At 42.7% G+C, this 25,735-nt stretch overlaps 1 protein-coding gene across 3 annotated transcripts in view; it reads right to left on the minus strand.

The window, feature by feature from the left end:
* The window catches only part of PRELID2 (PRELI domain containing 2), a 74,697-nt gene extending 60,399 nt beyond the window's left edge, over positions 1-14,298 (minus strand). For 2 of the 3 annotated variants that reach the window (XM_036849334.1, XM_036849333.1), the window contains exons 1-2: positions 14,031-14,298; positions 698-755 (exon numbers count right to left, since the gene is read on the minus strand). In XM_036849334.1, coding sequence (XP_036705229.1) covers positions 698-755; positions 14,031-14,105 — 133 coding nt within the window. In that variant the 5' untranslated portion in view covers positions 14,106-14,298. The remainder of the gene's footprint in view (positions 1-697; positions 756-14,030) is intronic. The other variant, XM_036849335.1, reaches the window with a different exon arrangement.
* Positions 14,299-25,735: the final 11,437 nt, after the last annotated feature.

A 25,735-nucleotide genomic window follows, 5' to 3' on the forward strand; every position in this document is an offset into this window, starting at 1 on the left:
GTGAAAACGCTTCTACCGGAGGAGATGTATGTGAATGACAGAGAACAGGAAAGACTCCTACACTCCAGTCCAAGAATCAGTAAACACCTTCTGTAAAGTGCCAGATGGTAAATATTAATATTTTAGGTTTTGTGGGCCATACAGTCTCTGTTACCACAACTCTATTGTTGTGATAAGGAAGTAGGCACAGATAATATATAAACAAATGGGCATAGCTGTGTGCCAATAAAACTTTATTTACAACAGGCAACACAAGCATAATTTGTCAAGCCCTACTCTAGTCAATACTGAACCATATTGTTAAGCAGTTTTGATTCCATAATCCAATCATTTTACAGTCACATCTCATATCCATGCTATTAGTCATATCTATTTTGCCATCTATAAAATGATACATGAATATATCAAGAGGCATAGCCATGTGACCTCATTGTTCTGAGGATTAAGTTAAGAAAAGTAAGAGTGCCTGGCACACATTAAGTGTTCAAAAATGTAAACTGTCACAGCTGTCATCAATTCTTAATGGAGAAAGTGACAAGAGCATAAGGCAAGCCTTCTACTGTGGGAAATGCCGGGTGCTCTTTTCTATCAGTCGCCTCAAATACAGAACTATACCTGTTAATATACCTGTTTAAAATATAACAGGCCACACACACACACAAAGACACACATCTTTACAAAGATCACTAGCACTTACCTTTTTTTTCCTCCACAATTTTTACAGAGATGACATTTTTATCCATGGGGTTTGGATACTAAATGAAAACACAAAGAAAAATTACCATTCTTTTTTTTACAAAGTGAATTACTTCATAGCAACCAGTTATTTGCAGAAACAGTAAATATTATCCAAGCAATCTCTAAGGCCAGTTTTCAATCAAGAGTCTTAATTTTACTAGTTCGCAATAGGTAAGTGAGATGCTGTCATCAACTGGACCTGTATGAAACCAGGAGAAACCTTCTTTGGAGTCAACCTAGCTCTGGATGGAGAGGGGGAGGTTAGGGTAAGCTAATTAATAAATAATACTATTAATGTTGAACCAGCCTTACATAAATCAAGCGTGTTCTTTGTACGAGGCACTGTGTTGAATGCTTTACTTGCATGATCTTTTTTAAAATCAGCCTCTCTGTTGTGACTGGGTCATGGGATATCATTATCCCATCTTTCAGAAACTAAATGGAAACTAAATAAAATCAGAAACCTTAGGGTCACCCAGCTGGTTAGTGGTAGAGCCACAAAATTAAATCAGGCCTAGTATCAATACATAGTGAATTCCTTCACTATTGCCCTTCACTATTGCCTGGTGGCTGGGTCAGCATCCCAGGAGTATAATCACAGAAGGAGTCTATGCCAGGTGCTCGATAGTTTATTTATGTATATAAGTGTATGGCTGAGTCACTTTGCTGTACAGAAGAAACTGGCACAGCACTGTAAATCAACTATATTTCAATAAGGAAAAAAATGCAAAAAAAAAAGTTTATTTATTGATTAAATTCCCCTGAAACACAATTTCATGTTAATAAAATGCTGACAGTGTTTCCCTGGTGGCGCAGTGGTTAAGAATCCGCCTGCCAATGCAGGGGACATGGGTTCGAGCCCTGGTCCGGGAAGATCCCACATGCCGCGGAGCAACTAAGCCCGTGCGCCACAACTACTGAGCCCGCGTGCCTAGAGCCTGTGCTCCGCAACAAGAGAAGCCACCGCAGTGAGAAGCCCACACAGGCACCATAACGAAGAGTAGCCCCTGCTCGACACAACTAGAAAGCCCGCGCGCAGCAATGAAGACCCAACACAGCCAAAAATAAATTTATGAAAAAGAAAAAGCTGATAACAGCTACCATTTTTGTCCTAGGCAGTTTAATATATTATTTCAGTTTAATTCTCAAAACTATTCCATGAGTTACATTCTGGGTTTTTTTTTTTCCCTTTCACTTGTGAGAAATTAAGCTTGGATAAACTAAGTCATTTGCTCAAAATCACCCAGCTAATGAGCATCAAGACTGCAATTTAGCCACAGACACTTCCTTTTGCCTTCAAGGCCTGCCCACCTAACCTACCTACCCTCAAACACGGCAGTCACTCAAACCCCACCCTTTCCACTGCTCAGATGTGAAAAGAGACTCAAGACAGTAGAAGTCCTCGAAGCCAGAGGACAAGCAGGCTGCTGGCCAGGCCTGCTGAGCGCCTGTCGGGCTCTATTCCCAGAGGTTTACTGCTTCATCACGCAGTCCAATATGAAAGGAAAATTACAGGCAGGTCTTACCCAAAACACCGTAAGGTGCTGAGGGGGAGATGAGAGCAGCGAACAGGCTGGGGGGGGGCGGGCGGTGGGCAGGGGACAGGGCCCTCCTCTCGGTAAGCTGGAGCTTTAAGCCTTCTGAACCCAGGGAAATGGTATACAAAACTCAGTGAGCAGGGCTCTTCCCCACCCCACGGCAGCTCTGTGTCTGCATCCATCAGTTTGTATAAGAGGTTGACTGAGTGACTGATTTTTCAGGGAAAAGGATCCATCACTTTCACACATTGTTAAAGATATCTGTGGCCCCAAAAGACCTGGGATAAGAACACAGACTCTGCAAGGGCAGGAATTTTGTATCTCCACCAGCCAGCACGGTGTCTGGCACGTAGCAGGAGGCACTCAATGAATATTTGCCGAATGAATGAACAATCTGGAAGATAAACCTTGCTGACCTCCGGGATCAAGGTGGAAACTAAACCTTAGTCCCTTCGAGGACCAGGGGAACCAATCTATGAAGCGAGCAGTGGGCTCAGTCCTTGGCACCCTCAACACCACGTGACACCCCACGCCGTAAACTCTCCCAGTCACACTCTCATCCGGGAAACTGCAATCTTGATAACAAATCAACAACTTGCCTTTTTGTTTGTTTGTTTGTTTGTCTGTGGCCACACGCTCGGCTTTTAGGATCTTAGTTCCCCAACCAGGGATCAAACCCAGGCCCCGGCAGTGAAAGCACCAAGGCCTAACCACCAGACTGCCAAGGAATTTCCCAACATGGCTGTTTAAATATTTATTTATTCATTCATTCATGTTTGCTCCAGAAAAAAAATGCTCAAAATTACAATGCTTGTTTTCCTGAAGTTTAACCTTCAGTATTTTTGTGAAGATAATGTCCATCACAGGGGGTCAGGTTTAGCTATTCTGTCCCTCAGCAAGGGGGCTTCACTTACACAACACCCTTGAAGTGAGGGTGATATCTGAGACTCACACAGATGCCCTTAATTTTTATTGTGTGTGTGTGTGTGTGTGTGTGTGTGTGTGTGTGTATAGAAATCAGAACTTTTATACTAAGGTAAAACGAGAGTATGAGAATATTGCCTCTACTACAGTTCTAGTTTACTCATTTTCTTATATTCATCAATACATCCTGACTGACTGAATATTATAAATACACTGTAAGTTATACGAAGATGACTGAACTAAATTATGAAAGAGGTTGGAAACATAATCACCAGAGAAGGCTAATGATAAAAATTTCCCAAGTTCTGATTACTTCACAAAGTTATCAGTGAAATTCCTAAAGATTATAAACTCAAATGCTTTACTCACGCTTTTATATAACTTTAATATCTGCTTATTAGGGTGAAGGGTATCGATTTAAATAATAGTGAAACTATTCTTCACTTAACAGTTTTCTGACTACCTAGGCACTCTTCCAGGCACTAGGGATAGAGTAATGAAACAAACAAAACTGTAGCCTCTTAGAGAGTTTACATGTCAGTCAGAAAAACAAAAAATAAAATATATAAGGAGAAAATAAATCAGACTAAGGGATAAAAGGGGCTTGGGAAATCATGAAGAGGAGCCATTGTAAAATACTTAAGGGTCACTCATTAGACAATGCTTGCAAATTACAAAGTAAAATGCAAGTTGTCTCAGCCAAACACAAGAAATCCTAAACTATTCACTCTAGTAAACTCATTTGCAAGATTCAAGGCATTTTCCTATGCAACTACTTTTGGAGTTGAATAGACGTGAGCCTCAAGTTTCCTTCCATATGAGAATGGAAAAAGAAATCAGAGGTTTATTTACAATAGCTAAATACCATGACATGAACAACATATATTTTAACTTTTTTTAAATTAAAGATTTATTGTGCTGAGGCGCCCCCTACCTGGCATTACTCAAAATTTTCTGACACCATCTTGTGGTAACTTGAATATTCATGATTTAATTCACAAAAATGTATCTGAAGTCAGCTAATAAGGGGTCAAGAGAGGGAAGGCTGCTCAGAGAGGATCACCACCAAGAATGCCAATTGGGAAGACAGGAAGCAGGTGACCAGGTTTTTCTGGACACCTGTACAAACAGTGTGACAGTGGAAAGGGTTAAGCTAGATCAGGATCAAGCCCATCGAAGACTTAATTGCACATCTACTTTGCCCGTGCAGAGTGCTGTATTAGAGGTCACCAGATGTATTATCTCATTTTGTCCTCCTCAAAATGAGTAAATCTCTTAACAAGCGTTAAGATAAGGAGTCTCCATGTTAAAAACATAATGGCATAAGACCTGCACACGAGCAGGGCAACCCTGGGATCTTCCGGTCCCTGCTCCACACTAGTGACTTTCATGGAAGCAAAGTGGACTGATGACCCAAATATCTACCAAAAACCCTTGCCATCCTTGGACCTCACTCAGTGGACCACAAACTGCAGTGTCTAATAATTACTGCACAGGGCTCTGCACATTTGCCATACTTTCTGGGTGACACAAGGGATTTTTCAAGGTATATTTGAGTTCATTCTGAATTTACTTATAATTTTTACATTCTTCACAGAACATAAAAACTAACTCCTTCCCTTTCCCCAAGATATAAATGTGTTGCAAATATCACTGCTTATATTATATGTATGTAACAGTCTAACTAAGGGTAAAACGTAGACTCTCCTACACTGTCATATACCTTGCTTTCATTTGTTTTACATATTAAAAGGCAAGAGCCCAAAAATTTCAAAATAATGGGTAAAAAACAAAATATACATTAAAACAAATACATAGCTATGAAGAGTGAGAGGTCAAGAAATAGAGTCCATCTAACTACAGGAATAACATTCAGATGATAGGGTATATTTACATTTCTTATTTACAGGGGGAAAATATAATAAGCTTTCATAAAGCCGACTCTTAAGAGAGTAAGGAGTTATTAACATATCAACTTTCCAGGACTTCGGTGGTCCAGTGGTTAAGACTCCAAACTCCCAATGCAGGGGGCCAGGGTTCGATCCCTGGTCAGGGAACTAGATCCCGCATGCATGCTGCAACTAAGACCTGGTGCAGCCAAATAAATAAATAATTAATTTTTTTTTAAAAAAAAGAAAGAAACAACTTTCCAAAAAGCTCAGAAGTCGATGCCTGCCTTTTATAATACTCCCACCAAAAAAATCAATGACCTCCAAAGGAGCCATTGTTTACCAACTTCCAACTGGCATTATCCAAGAGAACACAAGGAAGCAGTTAAGCTGATATATCTGTATTAGTCCTTCAAAGAAGGCCAAGGAGACCTAAAGTAAGTCTGGTATATTAACATATCAGTTTTATAAGCATTAAGGGAATCTCTGCTACCCGGGCTGTTGCCAAACATGTACGTGCAAAGGGATGGAGCTGCTGAAAAGAGCTATGGCATTTAACTACACAAGGAAATCACTGCGAGCTGTGCCAAATTCCCTTTATGAGCTACACACTATTGTCTATCTTAGAAGAAAAGCAAAGCTGACTTTATACCAAGACCAAATGATTAGTCAAAATGTCAAAGACCAAAGACTAAACACATTTAAGTCAACAGACATTTTGAATGGCTGTTCATTGGCCTTCGCAATAGGAGGATGAAGTAGAAGAAACAAAGGACAAGGAGGCAAGATGTGCAGACTGTGATGCTGCCATCTGTGAAGCCCGGGTGGTGGACAACCAGATGTTCCTCAAAGGCCCTTCTGGTGGGACAAGTTATGATTCTAAACAAAGGCTAACCAACATCACTTCACACTCATTCATACCAAAATGTCCCAATAATTGGCAATGACATAATGAAGTTTTTTAAAAAGAATCATTCATACAATTGTGACACCAAGGAAAATCCTTTTCCCTAAACATTAAATGCAGCACTATTTACAATAGCCAAGACATGGAACCAACCTAAATGTCCATCGACAGATGAATGGATAAAGAAGATGTGGCACATAGATACAATGGAATATTACTCAGCCACAAAAAGAAAGGAAACTGAGTTATTTGTAGTGAGATGGATGGACCTAGAGTCTGTCATACAGAGTGAAGTTAAGTCAGAAAGAGGAAAACAAATACTGTATTCTAACACATATATATGGAATCTTAAAAAAAAAAATGATACTGATGAGCATAGTTGCAGGGCAGGAATAAAGACATAGACATAGAGAATGGACTTGAGGACATGGGGGCAGGGAGGGGGAAGCTGGGGTAAAGTGAGAGTAGCATCGACATATATGTACACTACTGAATGTAAAATAGCTAGCTAGTGGGAAGCAGCAGCATAGCACAGGGATATCAGCTTGGTGCTTTGCGACGACCTAGAGGGGTGAGATAGGGAGGGTGGGAGGGAGGCTCAAGAGGGAGGGGATATGGGGACATATGTATGCATATGGCTGATTCACTTTGGTGTACAACAGAAACTAACACAGTATTGTGAAGCAATTATATTCCAATAAAAATCTATTTTTTTAAAAAAAATGCATACCCAAACCCAATGCATTTAAAGTTACAAAGTCTACAAAATAACTAATCAGTACTCTTGGAAAGCACCATGGTCCAGAAAGCACTAAAGAACTGAAGAGGAGACTAAGATACAACAACACATTAAATGTAATGTGGGATCCTGGATTGAATCCTAGACTGAAAAAAAATCGTATTAGTAAACAAGAGCCAAAATTTGAATAATGTTTATAGGACAGCTAACATGGTATCAGTGTTAATTCCCTGATTTTAAAAATTATATAGTGGTTTGAGGAAGTTAAGGACACGAATTTTCTGTCTGTTTTTGCAACATTTTGTAAGTCAAATTATTTCTAAATGAAAAGTTAAGAAATAAACGAAAGTAAAATAAAGACAGTCTGGGAAACAGAATGAGTTTTAGAATCTAAGAGACCTCAGTTGAAGCCCACCTATGGGAGTCTCAGGCAAATTATCTCAGTCAGTCACAGTCTTTTCATCTGTAAAATTAGAAAAACAAAAACAAAAACAAAACAAAACAAAAAAATCTACCTCAAAGAGTTGTTATAGGAATTCAAGGCAATAATTTTATGTGAAGTGTAACACCTGGCACCTTACTGCTTTGCTACTAAAAAATGACTCAATATTTTTGAAAACTTAGTTTCAAGACTTCAGTCTTTATCTTGTAACTTACTGTGGTGTCATATTAAGTATACTATTAGTGTCCATTTGCAATCCAGATATATTTAAATGATTATTCAAAAATTACTAGAAGATATTTCTTATTTTCCTAGACTAGTAAAACCTCACAAGCTTATGCTTTACCATTGCAGAATTTGTAGAAGATACGACAAGGACTCCTTGACACATCCCTACCCACTAGCATTAGGGAAAGCGCCACATTGGAGAAGAGAATAGAGAGAATACTTACTTTTAAAAAAGGCAACAAACTCTTAAGTACTCTAAAAGCTCTTATATATTTATAATTAAAACGTGAATCTTGCCCCATACTTTATGTCTGTGATATGCCCCTGAGAAAGCACTTATCACAAAAATTAATTTATTTTCTTTTGTCCCCTTTGACAGTGAGCTCCTTGAGGCCAGGGCTATGTTTTTTTGTCTTTTTTTTAAACATGTTTTTTTGTTTTATTTATTTATTTTTATTTTTGGCTATGTTGGGTCTTCGTTTCTGTGCGAGGGCCTTCTACAGTTGTGGCGAGCGGGGGTCACTCTTCATCGCGGTGCGCAGGCCTCTCACTGTCGTGGCCTCTTTTGTTGCGGAGCACAGGCTCCAGACGCACAGGCTCAGTAGTTGTGGCTCACGGGCCCAGTTGCTCCGCGGCATGTGGGATCCTCCCAGACCAGGGCTCGAACCCGTGTCCCCCGCACCGGCAGGCAGACTCTCAACCACTGCGCCATCAGGGAAGCCCCAGGGCTACGTTTTATTTAGCTTTTCATCTCCGAGGGGCCAAATGATACACAGACCTATTGTGGATTTCTATTAGGAGACATATAATGAATGTTTAACTATTATACTTTGATAATTAAAATTTTCCTATCTTTCAGGCACTGATTAAGCCACAACCTCTACTAGGTAACTTACTAAGTATGCTTTAATATTATTTAAATGACATTTTAAAAATAAGTCATAATTCAAATATGCACCTTTATTCATGCTTACTCTCCCCTTAATTACTTCTAGTTAAAAAGATTTCTGCAAAAATAAATAAATAAATAAATAAATAAATAAATAAAATTCTGCAGACTACTTCTCTCAGCTTTTTATTTTCAAGTTCATGGATTACATGTCATAAATTATTTCTGTTAGTATTACTGTAACGATTTTTAACAAGTACTTTAAAAGTACTTGTTTTAAACAAGTACTAAAGCACCTACTGTGTGGTGATATTAAACTATGTATATTGTATGCAACTGTGTGCATTATCCAACTTACTTTCCCCCAACAACTCCAGAAGATATTATTATTATTAATATTATGCAGATGAGGAAACTGAGGCATAGAAAAATGAACTGACTTGCCCAAACTCACACAGCTAGAAGCACCCCGACACCTGGCTGATGCCAGAGCCCACGCTCTTCCTGTCTGCACCTTCTTCCTGTCGTGCCTAATTTTCTAGTAGAATTGAGGATAGGAAGATAAAAGTGAAGAAAGACTATTATAGTGTGAACAAAAAGATAAATAACCATTATGCTAACCCAGGCCTATCATTTTCAAATCACTTGTTTTGGAAATACGGGTCCACTCCAAATATTTCAGGAGCTCTGTAGGAAGAGATGTTCCACACATGTGTCAGATATGCAAGGGAGAAAAAAGAGGATCAGAAATGGAAACATTATTAATTACCCAATCAACTTTCTACTCTAAATGGAAAGAGCCATTCATAAATCCCCTTTTTGAGTTTAAGGGTAAGCATTCAAACCATTTTGTTCACAACATCAAGCTCCTGGCTAGAATAAATAAAATCCGAGGCCACTGTGTTGAAGCAAAGAAATTATTTTAATCTGTCCGTTTGATTACAGTACCCAAAGTAAGGACATGTTACTGAATCCCACACTGGCTTCGGTCTGAAATTACACAGGGCTAAATCCTGAAGAGAGTATTTCACTCATTCATTCAATAAGGATTTGCTGAGTACCTACTATGTCCAGGATCTCTTTGGATACTTGAGATACATCAGGAACAGATGATAAAATCTCCACCCATGAAGCTTACACTCTATTCACAGTGACTCTTTTACCTACAGCATAACAAGAAAATCAACCTGAACAACTCTATGGTAAGAAAAACTGTCGCTTCTCTGGCCTCATTTAAGAATAAACAAGAAAAATCCAGGCCACATAATGGCCTTTTTTATGACTTTAAATTTCAGGTAGACAAAATTTAGAAAGTCTTTTAGGAAGAAATTTTTAGAAAATCTAGGAATCCAGCTCATGCAAGGCAAGCCCATTAAACAGACCCATGTTAGCTTCCAGAGATGAGTAAGCCTATCAGCTGCTATATCCATCTATTCAACAGTGTGTTCTCTTTGTAGATGGTTTTAAGTAAAAGGAAGGAAACAGCTATAAATGATGAGAACTAGAAAGCTAAGAGTCATTCAAAGAAAGAAACCAAAACACACTGTCAAGACCACTGACACTGTAGTTCATGGAAAGTACAGTTTAGCATCTGATGAATAAACCATTTTGGTTCTCACAGCACTCCTCCATGAAGAGTTCATTGAGAAACATTGCACTCCACGAACAAAGAGTATTGTGGTGTTTGTTTTCAAGGTGCCACTTAGCTTTGAAAGCATGTAGCTAATATTTTGCCTGTGGTATCCAACAGGCAGGTGTAAGAAGAGCAAACATTCCTCAGGTTTTAAAAATAGCAGGATATTATAACTTGGAAGGCAAGCCCTAACATACCAAAAGCCAGAGATCAGTAGACTCTATTTAAAATAGAACTTCCTCAGCGCTGTAGCACTTTCAAACATACCATTGTGCAAAATCAGATTAAATGCTTCCCAGAGATCCTACGATTGTCCCTTCTGCCAAGTGCTTTCCTTTGAATAAAAAAAAAAAAATACAAAAAGACTAAAAGAAAAATAAAAGTGTATTTTGCCAAAAGGATCATTCTTACTACCTTATGCTTTAAAAGAAACATATGCTTGTCAGACTGTTACACATCTGATCTTCACAACAATCCTGGGAGATTGGTGGGGTACATAGCATATCATTTCACAGATAAGAAATTAAGACAGTAGGGTTGTCTCATAAGGTTGTGCATGTTGCTCACTGCACAAGGTTTTCCAGTCAAGCAGGCCATTGGGCACCTAGAAGAAGGAGCACTTTTTTCTAACTTGCATAAGTAGCCCCATACACCTCCCACTAGCCCCATTTACTGTGAGCTTATGGGTGTAGACCACCTAGATGATGCCTCTTTCTAATTTGCTCAAGGGCACAGTATAGGCTGGTGAAAACTGTTTCCCGAGGCCACCTCAAAACTGCTTTTAATGAAGGAAGCACAATGATTGGAATCCAGGTCTACTGACTTCCAGTTCATGGCTTTAAATAATGCAAGGTGGGGACCTCCCTGGTGGTCCAGTGGTTAAGACGCCTCGATTCTACTGCAGGGGGCACAGGTTTGATCCCTGGTCAGGGAACTAAGATCCCGCATGCCATGCGGCCAAAAAAAAAAAAAAGAGAGAGAGAGACAAGAAAAAAGAATGAATAATGTAAGGTGAAAATTCTCAGAGCAACTGAATTTATTGACATCCTAGAGACAGTCACATAGCCCCATCCAGGGATCTCTGAAGGACTGCTTTGTGAATAGAAAGAATGGAAGTGTAGTGTCCATAGAGATAACACTGTCCCATCCCTAGACCTTTTCTACAAATGTTCTCCCCACTTTCCCTAGCCTTACCTTCCAAAACGTCCTCCTCAGTTTTTATGTACAATGTGCCAGGCACTTTGCTAAGTATTGTACAAGAACTCTTCCAGATCCTAACTGAACCCAACTAGAGAAGCGACCTCAGCTATAACACATGGCACCTAAAAACTGCCCACCTGAGCCCAGTCAACCCGTAGAAATGTGAGAATTAAAAGCTTTCCATCAAAAGCTTACCATTGGTTTAGGCCACTAAATCACTAGGGTGATCTGTTACACAGCAGATAACCCGAACAATGTATTTTCTCACCCTCGCACCTTCAAAGCTATACCCTTAGACCAGGCACAACCCGTCGGAGATGAATAAACCCTGAGAGAAGACTGCAGGCAAAAGGAAACTGAGATTGTATAAAGAGCACACAAAGTAGAGTCTACAGCACTGTATTCCCTCAGTGATTATCTGAGTGTCTATTATGTGCAAGGCAGCACAGCCTGGTGATTAGGGGGTGTGAGCTTGGATTCAGATGTGTTGAAATCCTGGCTCTCCCACTTGCTAGCTGTGGGAACTTGGAATCTGAACCTCAGTTTCTCCAGACCATGGAATGGAAGTCAATCATAACTACTTCCTGAAGCTGCTGGGAGGAGTAAAAACGATAACGTATGACAGCACTTCCTCCCCCGCCCTGCTGGCCTAGGAAACTCGTCTCATGTTTCAGCCATCACTTCACAAATGTCACTTTCTCGAAGAAGTCTTCCCTCATGCCACCCTCCGGGACTTCACAACACTGTGAACTTTCCCTGTGTAAATACACATCATCAGCTGGAGTTATGTGTTCACTTGTTAATCATTTATTAATGTCAGTCTCACCCACCAGAGACCATCAGCTCCATGAGAAGAGAGTCTGTCTGTGGTGCCCTACACCCAGCGCAGAGCCTGGCACGCAAAGTGTCTCTAAACACCTGCTGAATGAAAGAAAAGCATTTAGCCCAGAAGCTTGACACATGCCAAGTACTCTCTAAATGAGAGCTTGGCACTGTGATACGTGCTTCTTCAGGAGTGAGACCTACCCGGAGGAAGCTTAGAGTCTAATGAGGGAAAAGACATGCAGTAGTAACTACCCAACACTGTAGAAGACGGTCACTGAGGCCCAAAGTGTCCCTCCAGCTCTGACAAGGCAGAGATTGCCTCTTGATGAGGAAAACCCAGAAAGGCTTTCCAAAGGGGCAGTGGCATCGGAGAATCCACACTCCAAAGTGCCAGTCCTAAAACAAAAATGGGGTGTTGGCTTTTTCTCTTTAGGGCCCAGAAGCCTGGCCTAAGGCAAAGTCTACAGCACATCTGTAATTCATTTATTCATTCATTTATTCATTCATCATTCATCAGATTTGTACTGAGCACCTAGTAGGTACCAGGTACTACATACAGGAGATAATTAACAATATTAACCCGCTGACATTCCTCCCCCAAAAAAGGCCTCCATGGCACCATCATGTTAACCAGGGTCCTACTCACTCCTTTGTGACCTGGGCCCCCAACTGCATCCTCTAATGGAGGTCAGGTCTTATCACTTAAAAAAATCCATCTCCAGGCTTCCAGGTGGCACACTGGGAGCACTGCCAGTGGCAGCTGTCCAAGGCAAATTACAATTCTTGCAAATCTTCCTCAAGATTGTGAAAGCTGAAAGAAGATCTGATACAACACTCATCTGTGGACAAAGAATGTCACCTGCCATTTCAGTAAACAAGCGATGTTGTGGCCATAGGTGTTTCAGCCTCTGCAGCCATCCCCAGCGGTGCACCCTGAGGGGATTCAGGACAGAGGAAAACAGGATACAGGTCCTAGATAGTTAAGGCACTTATCAAAGGAATTTCAATGAGCCCAGACTCTTGCATTGTTCCATACACAGAAAAAAGCTAATTTCATTAACTTGAGATGTCCCATTTTCTTTAATTAGCAGTAAGCTTTGGATGGTCAACTATCTTTTTTTCTGTTTGAACTCCTATATATCCTGGTTCCTCCCTTACCTCCTCAGACCAGCCCCAAGGAGCTATCTCAGAGGCTGTGTCCAGGCTTAAGTCCTCAGCAAGTCTGCCCAATAGAACATAATTCTCAACTTTCAGGTTGTGCATTTTTTTACGTGGACACATCTTAGATGCAGAAACTGAAGCCTAGAGAGAAAACGACCCTTGACCAAGGTCATCAAGTGAACTAACTAAAGGCAGAACCAGACTAGAAAGAAATTTCCCATTCTACCATTGCGAGCCACAGTCCCAGGAGCAGCCCTTGAGATAAAGAGGGCCACTGAATATTGAGGCTAGGGTGTACAGTTATAGTAGCACAAACAACAACAATATATTTTAAAGAACTTAGCAAGCATCAGTCACTGTGATAAGCACTTTACGGGAATTATTTCACTTGAATCCTCACAACTCCTGAGTTGGTACTATTATTTTTCCCATTTTACATATTATAAAACTAAGGCATGGAGACTGCCCAAAGTCCCAAGCTGTTAATAAAAGAGAAAGTGGCGAGGTGGTAGATGACGGCTTCAACAGCCTCCACTAGCTTTGAAGGAGTCAATGATGTACTAGAGAGATCGACAAGCCCTGTGCAAGTTCACCGGGGCCCCAGAACTTGGGTTCCCCGCGACTCTCCCTCCAGCTGGGGCAGGGTGTGAACGTGATGCCGCGCACGGAGACTTTCCCTCGTCCTGGTGGGGGAGCTCTCAAGGAAATCCACCCCCGCCCTCGGCCAGCACATCCCAGAGACGAAACCCGCAGTTGGAAGGGGAGACCGACCGTGGGTGTGGACCTCCGAGGGCAGAGGGGTGCAGAGTGGAGGAGAGGGGAGCTGCGGGCGCCCGCTGCCCGGAACGCAGACCGCTGGGCCACCGGGGCAGCGCGGGAGAATGCGAGCCCCGGCCGAGACGGAGCGGGGAGAATACCTTTCGGAGGAAGCTGGCGACCACCTGCTCGAAGGGGTACTTGAACACCTCGTGCACGTCCACGGTGACCCCCATTCCGGCGCGCCGACCACGCCTCCGCGAGCACACTGCTGCTGGAGCTCTGTGTGTGCCAGGCCGCAGGCGTCCACACCAGGGTAGCCGAAGGGGCGTGGGGGGGGGTTTTCTCCTCCTTTTTCAAACTTTCGAAACTTTATTGTCCACTCGGAGAACCAGACAGTCGGTCATGCCCCCGCCCCCTTCCGCCAGCGTCCCGTCGGGCGGCGGGCGCGGGAGGTGCCGGGGCCCCTGGCGGGGTCGGCTGGAAGCGCCTGGAGCGGCCCGGCCCCGGCCCCGCCCCTCCCCGCGCCGGTCACGCCTCGCCCGGGCCACGCCACGCCCCCGACCACGCCTATGGGCCCAAGTATCCGCCCAGGAGCCGCGGCACAGTTCCTTAGAGGCTTGGACCTTGCAACTGGGGCTTTTGTTATCACCTCTCCTGGAGCCTTAAGCCGCTACTGGCAGCGCTAAAAAAAAAAGTAATAATAAATACATAAACTACCCTCCTTCCAAGTTTAGGGATTGTAATATAACCCTCCTCGTGTTGCCGAGTCCGGTGTGACAAAGGCCAACAACTGCATTACCCACACGACCCGGGCAGTTGCCTCTGAGGCTTTAGGTTGTGTCTCAAGTACTTAAAAATGGCCCGTATCTGCATCTGACTCCGTAAGGAAATCCTACGCTCCTGAAAGTTAAACACCATGGAGCAAGGAAACAAGGGATACAACAAGAATTTTGAGTGTTCTTCACTCGACTGTACAGATTTCACAAGAGCAGGCAAGTGAATCCATTAATCCAATAACTTATCCAACATGTTACTTCCTGAGCACCTACTATGCGCCAAGCACTGTGGTAGGCACTGGATTCCGCAGTAAGGAAAGCACAGTCCCTGCTGTCAGATGATTTAACACCCAATAAACAAAATAGAAAAAGAAGCAGGATAATAGGTCAAAGTTACAGGTGGCATGATTTTAGCTCGGATAAATAAGGGAGGTCTCTGAGGTGGTGGCTTTTACATTTATAATTTTATAATCTCGCTTACACAGTCATACTGGACTGGCAAAACCCTAGCCTTGGATAAATCCAGCTCTCCACTTACTTACTGCCTCACCCAAGCCACTGAAAGGGCCTGGAGGAAACTATACACCCAAGCCTCTGTTTAGATTCATAACCACCAAATTCAAGGGGCCTTTTTAATGGTGCTTAGACAAAAACACTGCAATTCTCTAACCTACTTACTGTCCCAGGCTCCTCTCTCTTCAAACCTCCAACACCTCCCTCCCCAGCCTTATTCTCAGGTGATTACCTTGCTTCCTTTTTCCCTTAGTAAAGAGGAAACATCTCTCTACCACATCTATCTACCCACCGGTCCAAATGGCCTGCCTTCTCCCCTGTTCTTGTGGACAAACTGTTGCCACTTAGTTGAGGGCCAATCTCTCCACTTGTCCACCAAATCCAGGCATGGGCTGCAGATGGTTAACAAACAGCTCTCCTTTAAAAAACAAACCGAAACAAGGCCCTGATGTCTAATGGCTGCAATTTTTGTGGTGTAAATACTCCCACCACGGCCAATTTGAAATGACCAGCACGGTGTCATTTCCACCACCCACTCACGATAGACATAACTGCAAGAACACAGACCATGGTAAAGGTAGTAATGAAGCTAGGAAGGGAAGATTTTTGCATATCTATTACCTTTTAAAATATAGTTTATTTAATAGTAAATTTATATAATTTAATATTTAATTACGGTTGTGTTTAACAACCAGCTGATGAGGGTCAGAACACAGTAGCCCAAAACGTGCACCTTAGCATATAGGATATTTTAAGCTGAAGGAGTCTGAGAAAACAGCAGAAGCAGGAAGATCTCGCTAGCTGTCCCCCGCCCTTCTCCCCTGAAGCAGGTCATAAGACCTTCTTCTAACAGGTGCCCCTCTATACCCGGAGGAAAGAAGCATCTTTATCTCCAGGATGAAGGGTCACCAGGAAGAATCCAAACAAACAGGCCTTGCCAAGTTTCCCCCAGTTTACTACACTTACCTCGTACCCTTTGCCCTATCATATTTCTCCACAACTGCCCACTCTTCATCAAACCTAGAATAAAAACACTTAGGTTTAACCATTTCTTCAGGTCTTCATTCCCTGATGAAGGCTCCCATGTCAGTTATAAAACTTACAGTAAGTAGATGTGTATGCTTTTCTCCTGTTAATCTGTCTTTGTCAGTTTAATTTTCACATCCAGCCAGGGACCCTAAGAGGGTCAAGGAAAACTTTTTCCTCCCCTACACAGCTCTACCGCATCCCTAAAAGTTCTTTGTCCTCTTTCTGGTTCAAGGACATCTCAAGCCATATCTACTCCCTCTTTTTTGCATCATCAGTTTTGCCTCTATTGGATCATTACAACCAGCATACAAGTACACTGTGATTTCTTCCATCTTAAAAAAAAAAAAAATCTAGGGGCTTCCCTGGTGGCGCAGTGGTTGAGAATCTGCCTGCCAATGCAGGGGACACGGGTTCGAGCCCTGGTCTGGGAGGATCCCACGTGCCGCGGAGCAACTAGGCCCGTGAGCCATAATTACTGAGCCTGAGCGTCTGGAGCCTGTGCTCCGCAAGAAGAGAGGCCGTGATAGTGAGAGGCCCGCGCACCGCGATGAAGAGTGGCCCCCGCTTGCCGCAACTAGAGAAAGCCCTCGCACAGAAACGAAGACCCAACACAACCAAAAAATTAATTAATTCATTAATTAATATATTTTTTTAAAAAATCAACTCTTAACCCCATATCTTCTTCCAGCTCTATTTCAACTCTCTGCTCCATTTTTTTCCTATAATCTCTTGAACCCGTTCCAGCCAGTTCAGGCCCCTGGCACTCCACTGAACTTACTGCTGTCAAGGTCACCAAGGACCAAATTGCTAAACCCACTAGTTAATTCTTAATCCCCACCTTACTAAACCTATGGGCTGCATCACCTTGAAATACTGCATGAGAAGTGGGGTGGAGAGTTAGGCACCAAAGCCATTACATGTTGAATGTATGTATAAAGCAACTCTACTATATCACCAACCCATCCTTACGGGGGAAAAAAACAAACACCAATGTCCCTGGGGAATTACACAGGCCTACAAAGGAGAGATAATTTACTTGTGGAGTTGATGGTGTCTCTAACCTGCCTCTGCAACCAGACAGCATCTGGAGACTGGGTGTGAAAGAGAGGCTCCTACCAGACTGGACCCTGTGCCCACGCTCCACCTGGACCAATGATTTCTTCCAGAATGTATCCTTGGACAGCTGCTCACCCACTCCTGATTAACCAGCCACAAAAGGCCAAGGTTGTGTCCTGAAAGATTAAAGGACCCAGCACCTGCTGGCTCTACTTGGGCTGGCTGGCCAACTGCCTTGTGTAAGAACAAACGTTACCTGCCCGTTCCAAGGACATCAGAGCACTCTGAAGGTGAAAAGGGGTGCCAGGCTTGACAAGGGAGGCCACCTCCAAGCAGTCTTGTGGCTCAGAATCACAGCCAGTTTGCACAACTTACCTGCTGTGTCCCAAGGAAGAGAAAAGGGCTGTGAAACAAATTTCCTTTGCTTTGAAACTGAGTGGCTTAAACAGTCAGGGACTCGAGTTTGGAAATTTGCTGGCCAACCTCACAAGTTCATGACCTTATTTGGCCTTTAAGATACCAGACTCTGGGCTTCCCTGGTGGCGCAGTGGTTGAGAATCTGCCTGCCAATGCAGGGGACACGGGTTCGAGCCCTGGTCTGGGAGGATCCCACATGACGCGGAGCAACTAGGTCCATGAGCCACAACTACTGAGCCTGCGCGTCTGGAGCCTATGCTCCACAACAAGAGAGGCCACGATAGTGAGAGGCCCATGCACCGTGATGAAGAGTGGCCCCCACTCGCCGCAACTAGAGAAAGCCCTCGCACAGAAACGAAGACCCAACACAGCCAAAAATAAATAAATAAATAAATAAATAAGTAAAATTAAAAAAAAAAAAGATACCAGACTCATCTTTGTATCTTCAAGGCAAGGCCCAGTAGAAGAACATCCAATACATTTGGATGGAATGAATGGATGATTGGCCCTTTATAAATATTCTGAGGTTTAAGTGGATGGAGAGCTTCAGCCCTGACCTACTCTCCTTGCCCTCTCGCCTCTGTGCTGTTCTCACCCTCGTCATGCTGACCGTCTCTCTCTCACTGATCTTTTTATCCAGTCTTGTAATTGTCTGTTTATGTGAATTCTCCATTGAACTGTGAGGTTGTCCAGACTGGAAAGAACTGTGTCGTATTCACTCTTCCCTATTCAGTGCTGAGTAGGAAAAACCTCAGTCCGCCTCTTGTGTTTCTTTTATTCTCACATTACTACCACACTCACAACACCTTTGACGCTAGATGCGTAGGGGTTTCCCTCACATCAAGCAATTCTGTGACACCAGCTGGGTGTCCTCCAATTTAACTCAATTCTGACACGATCTATCTGGAGATAGCTTCAGACCCCACAGGTCAAGGGCTCATTCCCACAAGACTGCCCCTCCCTCCAGATGTCAAGCCCAAGTCAAGGTGATTACCTGATGGGCTATAAATCAGAGGTTCCCACGGTTCAATTAATTTGCTAGAGCAGCTCACAGAACTCAGGGAAACAGTTTACTTACTGTGTACCGGTTTATTATAAAAGGATATGACAAAGGTTAGAGATGAACATCCAGATGGAAGAGTTGCACAGGACTAGGTGGGAAGGAGCATCGAGCTTCCATGCCCTCTCTGGCCATCCCACTCCCCCAGCACCTCCACATGTTCAGCAACCTGGAAGCTCTCCAAGCCCCATACTTTGGGGATCTTTATGAAGGCTTCATCACACATAGGCAGGATCAATCGTTAACTCCACTTCCAGCCCATTTCCCGTTTCTGGAGCATGGGGGATGCGGCTGAAAATTCCAAGTTTCTAATCCTGGTTTGGTCTTTCTGGTGATCAGCCCCCATGCAGCAGCCTACCCAGAGTTGCCTCATTAGAACAAAAGGCACTCCTATCACCCAGAAATTTCCAGGGGATTTAGGAGATTGGTGTCAGGAACAGAGTCAAAGACCAAATATTAGAACAAAATATGCTCCTAGTGCTTTTATCACTTAGGATATGACAAGGGTTTTAGGAGCTCTGTGCCAGGAGGAGTTTAAGAGGTGGGAGAGGGGAGTGTAGGGGGGAGGGGGGCAGAGACCAATATATGTTTTTTCTATTATTCTACAAGTGCCTAGCACATAGTATATGTTGAATAAATTCATGAATGTACTTAACATAGCATATGACCTTGAGCGAGTTCCTTCCTGCCCCTGCACCTCAGTTTCACCATCAACAAAATGACCACATGGGCCAATTTTATCTCTAAATTCCCTTCTAGCTCCCTGAGATTTCAGATATGGACTAGAGACTCAGGGCAGGCAACATGGATACAAGGGCACAAAGCAGAAATCTGCAGGGAAAACAAGGCAAAATCTCAGAACAAGTTCACAATGTCAGGGTAAGTTAGACCCATGGCATCATTGAACCAGACTTCTCTTCCCCCAATTAAGGATGACACTGACCAGACAAAGCGTATGGTCAGGCCACTCAGGATAGCCGTTCTCTTGCTCTCTGTACATCCCCTGCTTTAACTACACCTCCTCACGTGACTGACCTTCCCTCTAAATCATAGAGCCTAATTGGTAAATGCCTACATACTTGCCCCTAGCCCCAACTAGTGATTGTTCTAATCTTTAGATCAGAACTACCTCCACTATGTTAATTTATCAAAGGGGCGTGCCCCTCTGCTGGTTTCCCTGGTAACCTGACATCAATTCCCTCTGCAACTGGTGACACATACACATTCCTCCCCAGGCAAAGACTTCTGCCATGCCCTGCCCTCCATCTGCAGACAGTGGGGTGACGGTGGGGTGTAGCTCCAGGACCTTGCTTTAGACGTGTAAGCTCTCCCATCTATTAAACCAGTGATGTCTCTGTCCCTGACTCTGGGCTCTTTCTTCAGTCTTAAGGCTGGGCAAGGCTTGCAGGCCTGAGGGGTGCAGCTCAACACAAAGGAAATTCAAGAATTTTAATCAGGCAGAGAAGAAACGTTCCAGGGCAAGGAGCCAGCTGGTCATCATACCATCCACGTGTTACAGGGAACCTAGAAGGTATTCAATTTCCAATGCAGAGCAAAACAAATATGTAAAATATCTGGTATTACACAAGTATGTGTGCTAAGGAGAAAAAGTGGAGAAGGATGATAAATGGGGGCAGGGCAGAAGGGAAGACTTCCCAGACAAAGTGACATTTAAGTAGAAGATTTGAAAGAAGAGAGGGAGCAAGTCATGCTCATATTTGAAGGATGATCATTCCAGGCAGAGGGAGTAGCAAGTTCAAAGGCCCTGAGACAGCGTTCCTTTGCCTGGTGTATTTGAGGACTGAGGCCAGTGTGGCTGGAGCAGAGTCCTGGGAGAAAAGGTCAAAAAAGTAATAAGGATGTAGGTCACATAGTGTCTTCTAAGCCATTGGTGAAGATTTTGGCTTTATCTCTGTGTGAAATGGAAAGTTACTGAAAACTTTGAGCTGGGGAGGGACGTGATAGGAACTATTGCTATCATGAAAATCCTGGTGGGTAAATTTTTACCAGCATGTTTCATTGCTTTTTTAGAACAGAGTCCTTGAAGGGTAGTTACAGGGTAAAAAGATAGGACTTTTTTTTGAGGACCATTTTAACCCTGTCAACACCTTGATCTTAGATTTCTAGCCACCAGAACTGTAAGGAAATAAATTTCTTTCTTTTTTTTTTCTCAGCCATGCCACGCAGCCTGTGGGATCTTAGTTCCCTGACCAGGGATTGAACCCGGGCCCTCGGCAGTGAGAGCACAGAGTCCTAACCACTGGACCTCCAGGGAATTCTCAGGAAATAAATTTACATTGTCTGAGCCACCCAGTCTGTGGTGCTTTGTTATGGCAACCCCAACAAACTAACACATCATCTTAACTTGCTCATCTGTTAAAATTCTCTTTCCAAATAAGGTCACATTCACAGGTACTGAGCATTAGGACTTCAAAACCTTTTAGAGGACAAAGGTATCAACCCACAACACCAGACACAAACGAGCAGAGATCAAAGATGAAAAGAGAGTCTGGTGGAACCGGATTTCCAGGTCTGGTCCCTGAATCCCATGAGTTGCCCTGTTTCCTGCAGCTCCTTGGGTTTTCTGAGTTTCTCCAGAATCCTTCTAGTAAATCGCCTTTTCTGCTTAACTTAATTTGAGTTGAGTTTTCTAACACTTTCAACTGAGACTCCTGCCTAATATAATGTGGGAGAAAAATTTAGCTGTTATGAGTTCATATGCCAGGAAAAAAAGAAAAGAGCAAAGAACCCCTTATTGCCTGCCAGGCCTTATTCCATCTGCAAATCAACCCAACTCTTGATACCTTTGAAAGTTGAGCTGCCTTTCACATTTATATTTTCAACTCTGTCTTTTTACTTTTTCCATCTTGATTGTTTAGAAATCCAATGAGAATTTTATTCATTTTGTTTGGTAAAACTGCATCCTTTAAGGTCAATTTACCTCATGATGTTCGTACAAAAGGGGAAATTTTCTTTGTAATAGCGGTAGCAATTAATGGCATGAATTTTAAAAGAATCTAAGATATTTCCTGTCTGAGAAGACCAATTTTAAAAGACTGATCTCACACCAGACTGAAAACCAGAAATTACGGAAGGGCAGTTGTGGTCATAATACAGGCAACAATAATAATAAAACAAAAGGCACACAGAGAGAATTTCAAAAGTAGTATGACTTAGAAAGCTAAGGGGTAACATATTCAGCCTCAATGAGAATAAGTTTACCAAGTCTTTTCCCTTCCCACCTATTTTTCTAGGGCAAGAAGGGGTGAGCAGTAAGGCACTGGAGCGCTGGAATTGTTGGAGGGGAAAGAGGCAACCATGGAGAGCCCCAGGGCAAAGGAAGAGTGAGTTTAGGGACAAATAACAAACTTAAGACAACTTAACTTTGCCTAGAGTTAGTTATTACTTTTCTCACAGGACTATCTGATTGATGAGATCAGGCAGAAATGTGAATGTCATCAGTCAATGACGTACAGGAGGATTGGGGGTGCTTTGGGAGATACAACTACAGGTAGTGAAGAATGCAGGATTGGGCAAAGAGATAATCTGCCCCAAAATATGGTTCCAACTGAGTCTCAGCCAACCGTATAGGAGCAGAAGCTCTGGTTCTGGGAGAGCCCCACTGAGGCGAAGGGCTAAGGGAGGCAATTCCCTTGCAGTGCAGGACAATTCCCAGTGAGGAGCGCGGCTTTGAGTTGGGGGTTGGAGGAAGCATAGGTCCTGAAGAGGGGATCTGGGTAGAGTACCACATCCATTATCATTCCTACCTACAGTTTACAGATGAATAAACTGAAGCTTGCAGAGGTTGACTTATCCGAAGGGAGTAGAATCCAGTCTTCCAAAATTTTTCTCTGCAGAGGTGTAAACTAATAGATACAAAGTCACTGGAAGAAAACTGGAATGATTTGAAGGCAGAACACAAAAGAGCGTTTAGATTAAAGGCATTCATACTTCTGAAGAAAAAATAAGCCAATCAAAAGAGGTATTGGTGACTTATGAAAGCATGAGAAAATAAAATTCGAGGTAAACATAAATATTAGAGAAATTACCCCTAGAAATAGATGATTCATGCAAGGACTTTGAATAATTCTTTCCTCGTTGGAAAAAAAAAATTCTTTTCCTAGAATGGTCACATCAAGATTAACTTAAGCCATCAAGCAACTGCCTTTGTTTGCTCACCAAGAAGGCTGATCTTACCAGTAAGAGCATATTTAATTAATGTGGTAGTGATGTCTCAGAATAAAGGGGCTCCTGACTTTGCTTTTAGCTCCCCAAAAGCTTAAATGACTTATTGTAGATGATATTATGCAGTGGTTGTGTGTACTTGGTTACCCCAAGTCTACCCCTAAAATATGGATGCTTTCTTAGTTAGAGATGAGATAAAAGAGATGCTGAGCATGCAAGTCAAAGGGTTAATTCCAGGGATGTAACACATTTACCAATGTCACATGTACCTAACATTATTCTTACTTGTGACCAGACATTAGACTTGCTTTTTTTTTTTTTTTTTTACTATAGGTGTTACCATTGTCATTCCATATGGTGACTTGGAGGCTCAGCCGGGCTGTTTTTTCTGCATGAAGCCACATTCCAGTGAGGCTCTCAGTGTCTCTCTGGGACAACCGATTAAACAACAGTTTAAGGATGGGGAGATCATTCTGAGTCCTCCCAAGATGCTAATTAGTCCATCAACATCTGCTTCCCTAACCTCAGAGTTGGAATAAAGTGGGAGCTTAAATGGCAATTTCTCTGGGCACAAACCTTAGAAGATTGACTCATCTACCATGACGTATGATACCAACCAGCCAAAAGATGCCCCATGACCTGGGAATGAATGAGGAACATCACAACTTATAATTAATCAACGATGGGGCTCCAGAAGGAAGGGTCAATCCAGACCTCCCCTCTAGCACTACCGAAGTCCATGGTTATGTTGCTAAGGGAAAAGGCAATTAAACAAGAAAGAACTGGTCATGTTAGTTCCTGGGACAAACATTTCTAGGACTCAGGGCTTATGTAAGGTGAATAAATAATTCTTCCTAGGTCTATTTACTATCCATTCTTTCTGCTAGTATTTATTAAGCATCTTCTGTGCAGCTGGCACAGAACGTGTTAGAACATAAAGAAAAGTAAGATACAGTTCCCCCTTCGAAGGGTAGGCTGGGAATTGTTGGTTGTTTACTCTGTATTCATCCTGCCCTCTGTCTTCAGGATAGAACCCTGTTTTTCTTCAGGTGTTCACTTGACCCCTAGCTTCAGTGGTGGGCTTTACTGGCCTAGGACAGATCTTCATTACCACTGATTGGCAGTAGAATGGGCATCTGACCCAGTGTGGACCAGTGAGACATAAAGAGAGGTTTACTGGGGCCACAGCCTTGGTTTGATGCCATCCCTGTGATGACAGGAAACAACAGATAGGAAAATCTGGACCTTTTTTTCTTTTTTTTTTTTGCCGCACCGCACAGCTTGTGGGATCTTAGTTCCCTGACCAGAGATTGAATCCATGCCCCCCAGTGGAGTCCTAACCACTGGACTGCCAGGGAATTCCCAGTCTTTTTTTTTTTAATCTCCGCCTTAAAGTGAACACTATGGAACCCCTCGCCAATTACCCCCAATTACACCACACTATTTTCATTGCCCCATACATGGGCTAAGAAATCCACTTCATAGTCCAAGCCAGTCTGAGCTGGCTTCTCTTACTTGCAACCTAGAGAATCCTAATTGGTAAAAAGCTGACAGTCCAAATTTAGCTCCCCTGGAGGGGTATTTTCTAAAAGCAAGCCATAGGATAAAGTACTTTGCTGGAACTCAATTGCAAATTTCTCAAAGATGGGACTGGGTCTTACATTTCTTTGTATCTCTGGCACCCTGCAAACACTAAGTGCTGAATCTTTCATGCAATTCAGATAAGGTGATGTACAAATAAGTTCTCTGGTAGAGGAAATTGCTATTCAAATAAAATAATAAAGGAACTAAAGCACTAATACTAGCTGTTCGTAATAATAGGTAACATTTCTTGGGCACTTAATATGAGCCAGGCACTGTTCTTTGTGTAATTGCTTTGAGTAATTCGCATGTGTTAACTTATTTCATCCTCATCACAATAGCCAGGTACTGTTATATCCATAGTTTACAGACGACGAAGCTGAGGCCCAACACACTTACTCAGATACTTATAAGAAAGTTTGCTTAAGATGAAAATTCTCAGTAGTTAACTAATGACTAATAAAAAGAAAATCTTAAAGTCTCCATACTTCAACCAATAGGACTTACCTAAGCCAGTTCATAACAGGATTGTGTTTCATCTTCTAGACAGGATGAGAGGTTGAAAAATATAGATTTGCTTAGTTTTTTACAACACTTTAATATGCTATGTTGATTTATAGATTCTTGGAAACTCGTTTTTTTCATTTTGCTGCAGTCTAAAAGTTATTGTAGAAGCATTTGATAATCCATGCTATTAGTGCAATCTGTTAGCTGTACCGTCTTACTAAAATGCATCTTCTTGGACTTCCCTGGTGGCGCAGTGGTTAAGAATCTGCCTGCCGATGCAGGGGACACAGGTTCGATCCCTGGTCCAGGAAGATCGCACGTGCTGCAGAGCAACTAAGCCCGTGCGCCACAACTACTGAGCTCTCATGCCTAGAGCCCATGCTCCGCAACAAGAGAAGCCACCGCAATGAGAAGCCTGCGCACCGCAACGAAGAGTAGCCCCCGCTCGCCACAACTGGAGAAAGCCTGCGCACAGCAACGAAGACCCAACGCAGACAAAAATAAATAAATAAATAAATAAATAAAATTTTAAAAAAATAAAATGCATCTCCTTGTTAACCTAGACATACCAGGCCAAGTATCTTTGAGCCAAAATCCCCAAAATTCTGTTCCATGTCTTTATCTTAAAATTTGTAAGTATCCAATGGGTAGTGTTTGCTGTTACTTCTTTCAATAAATATTTTTGGGGGAGTCACCACATACAGGCAGTTTTCCAGACACTGAGGAAACATCAATAAAC

The sequence above is a fragment of the Balaenoptera musculus genome, chromosome 3 (assembly GCF_009873245.2).
Source record: "Balaenoptera musculus isolate JJ_BM4_2016_0621 chromosome 3, mBalMus1.pri.v3, whole genome shotgun sequence".
Taxonomy (NCBI): domain Eukaryota; kingdom Metazoa; phylum Chordata; class Mammalia; order Artiodactyla; family Balaenopteridae; genus Balaenoptera; species Balaenoptera musculus.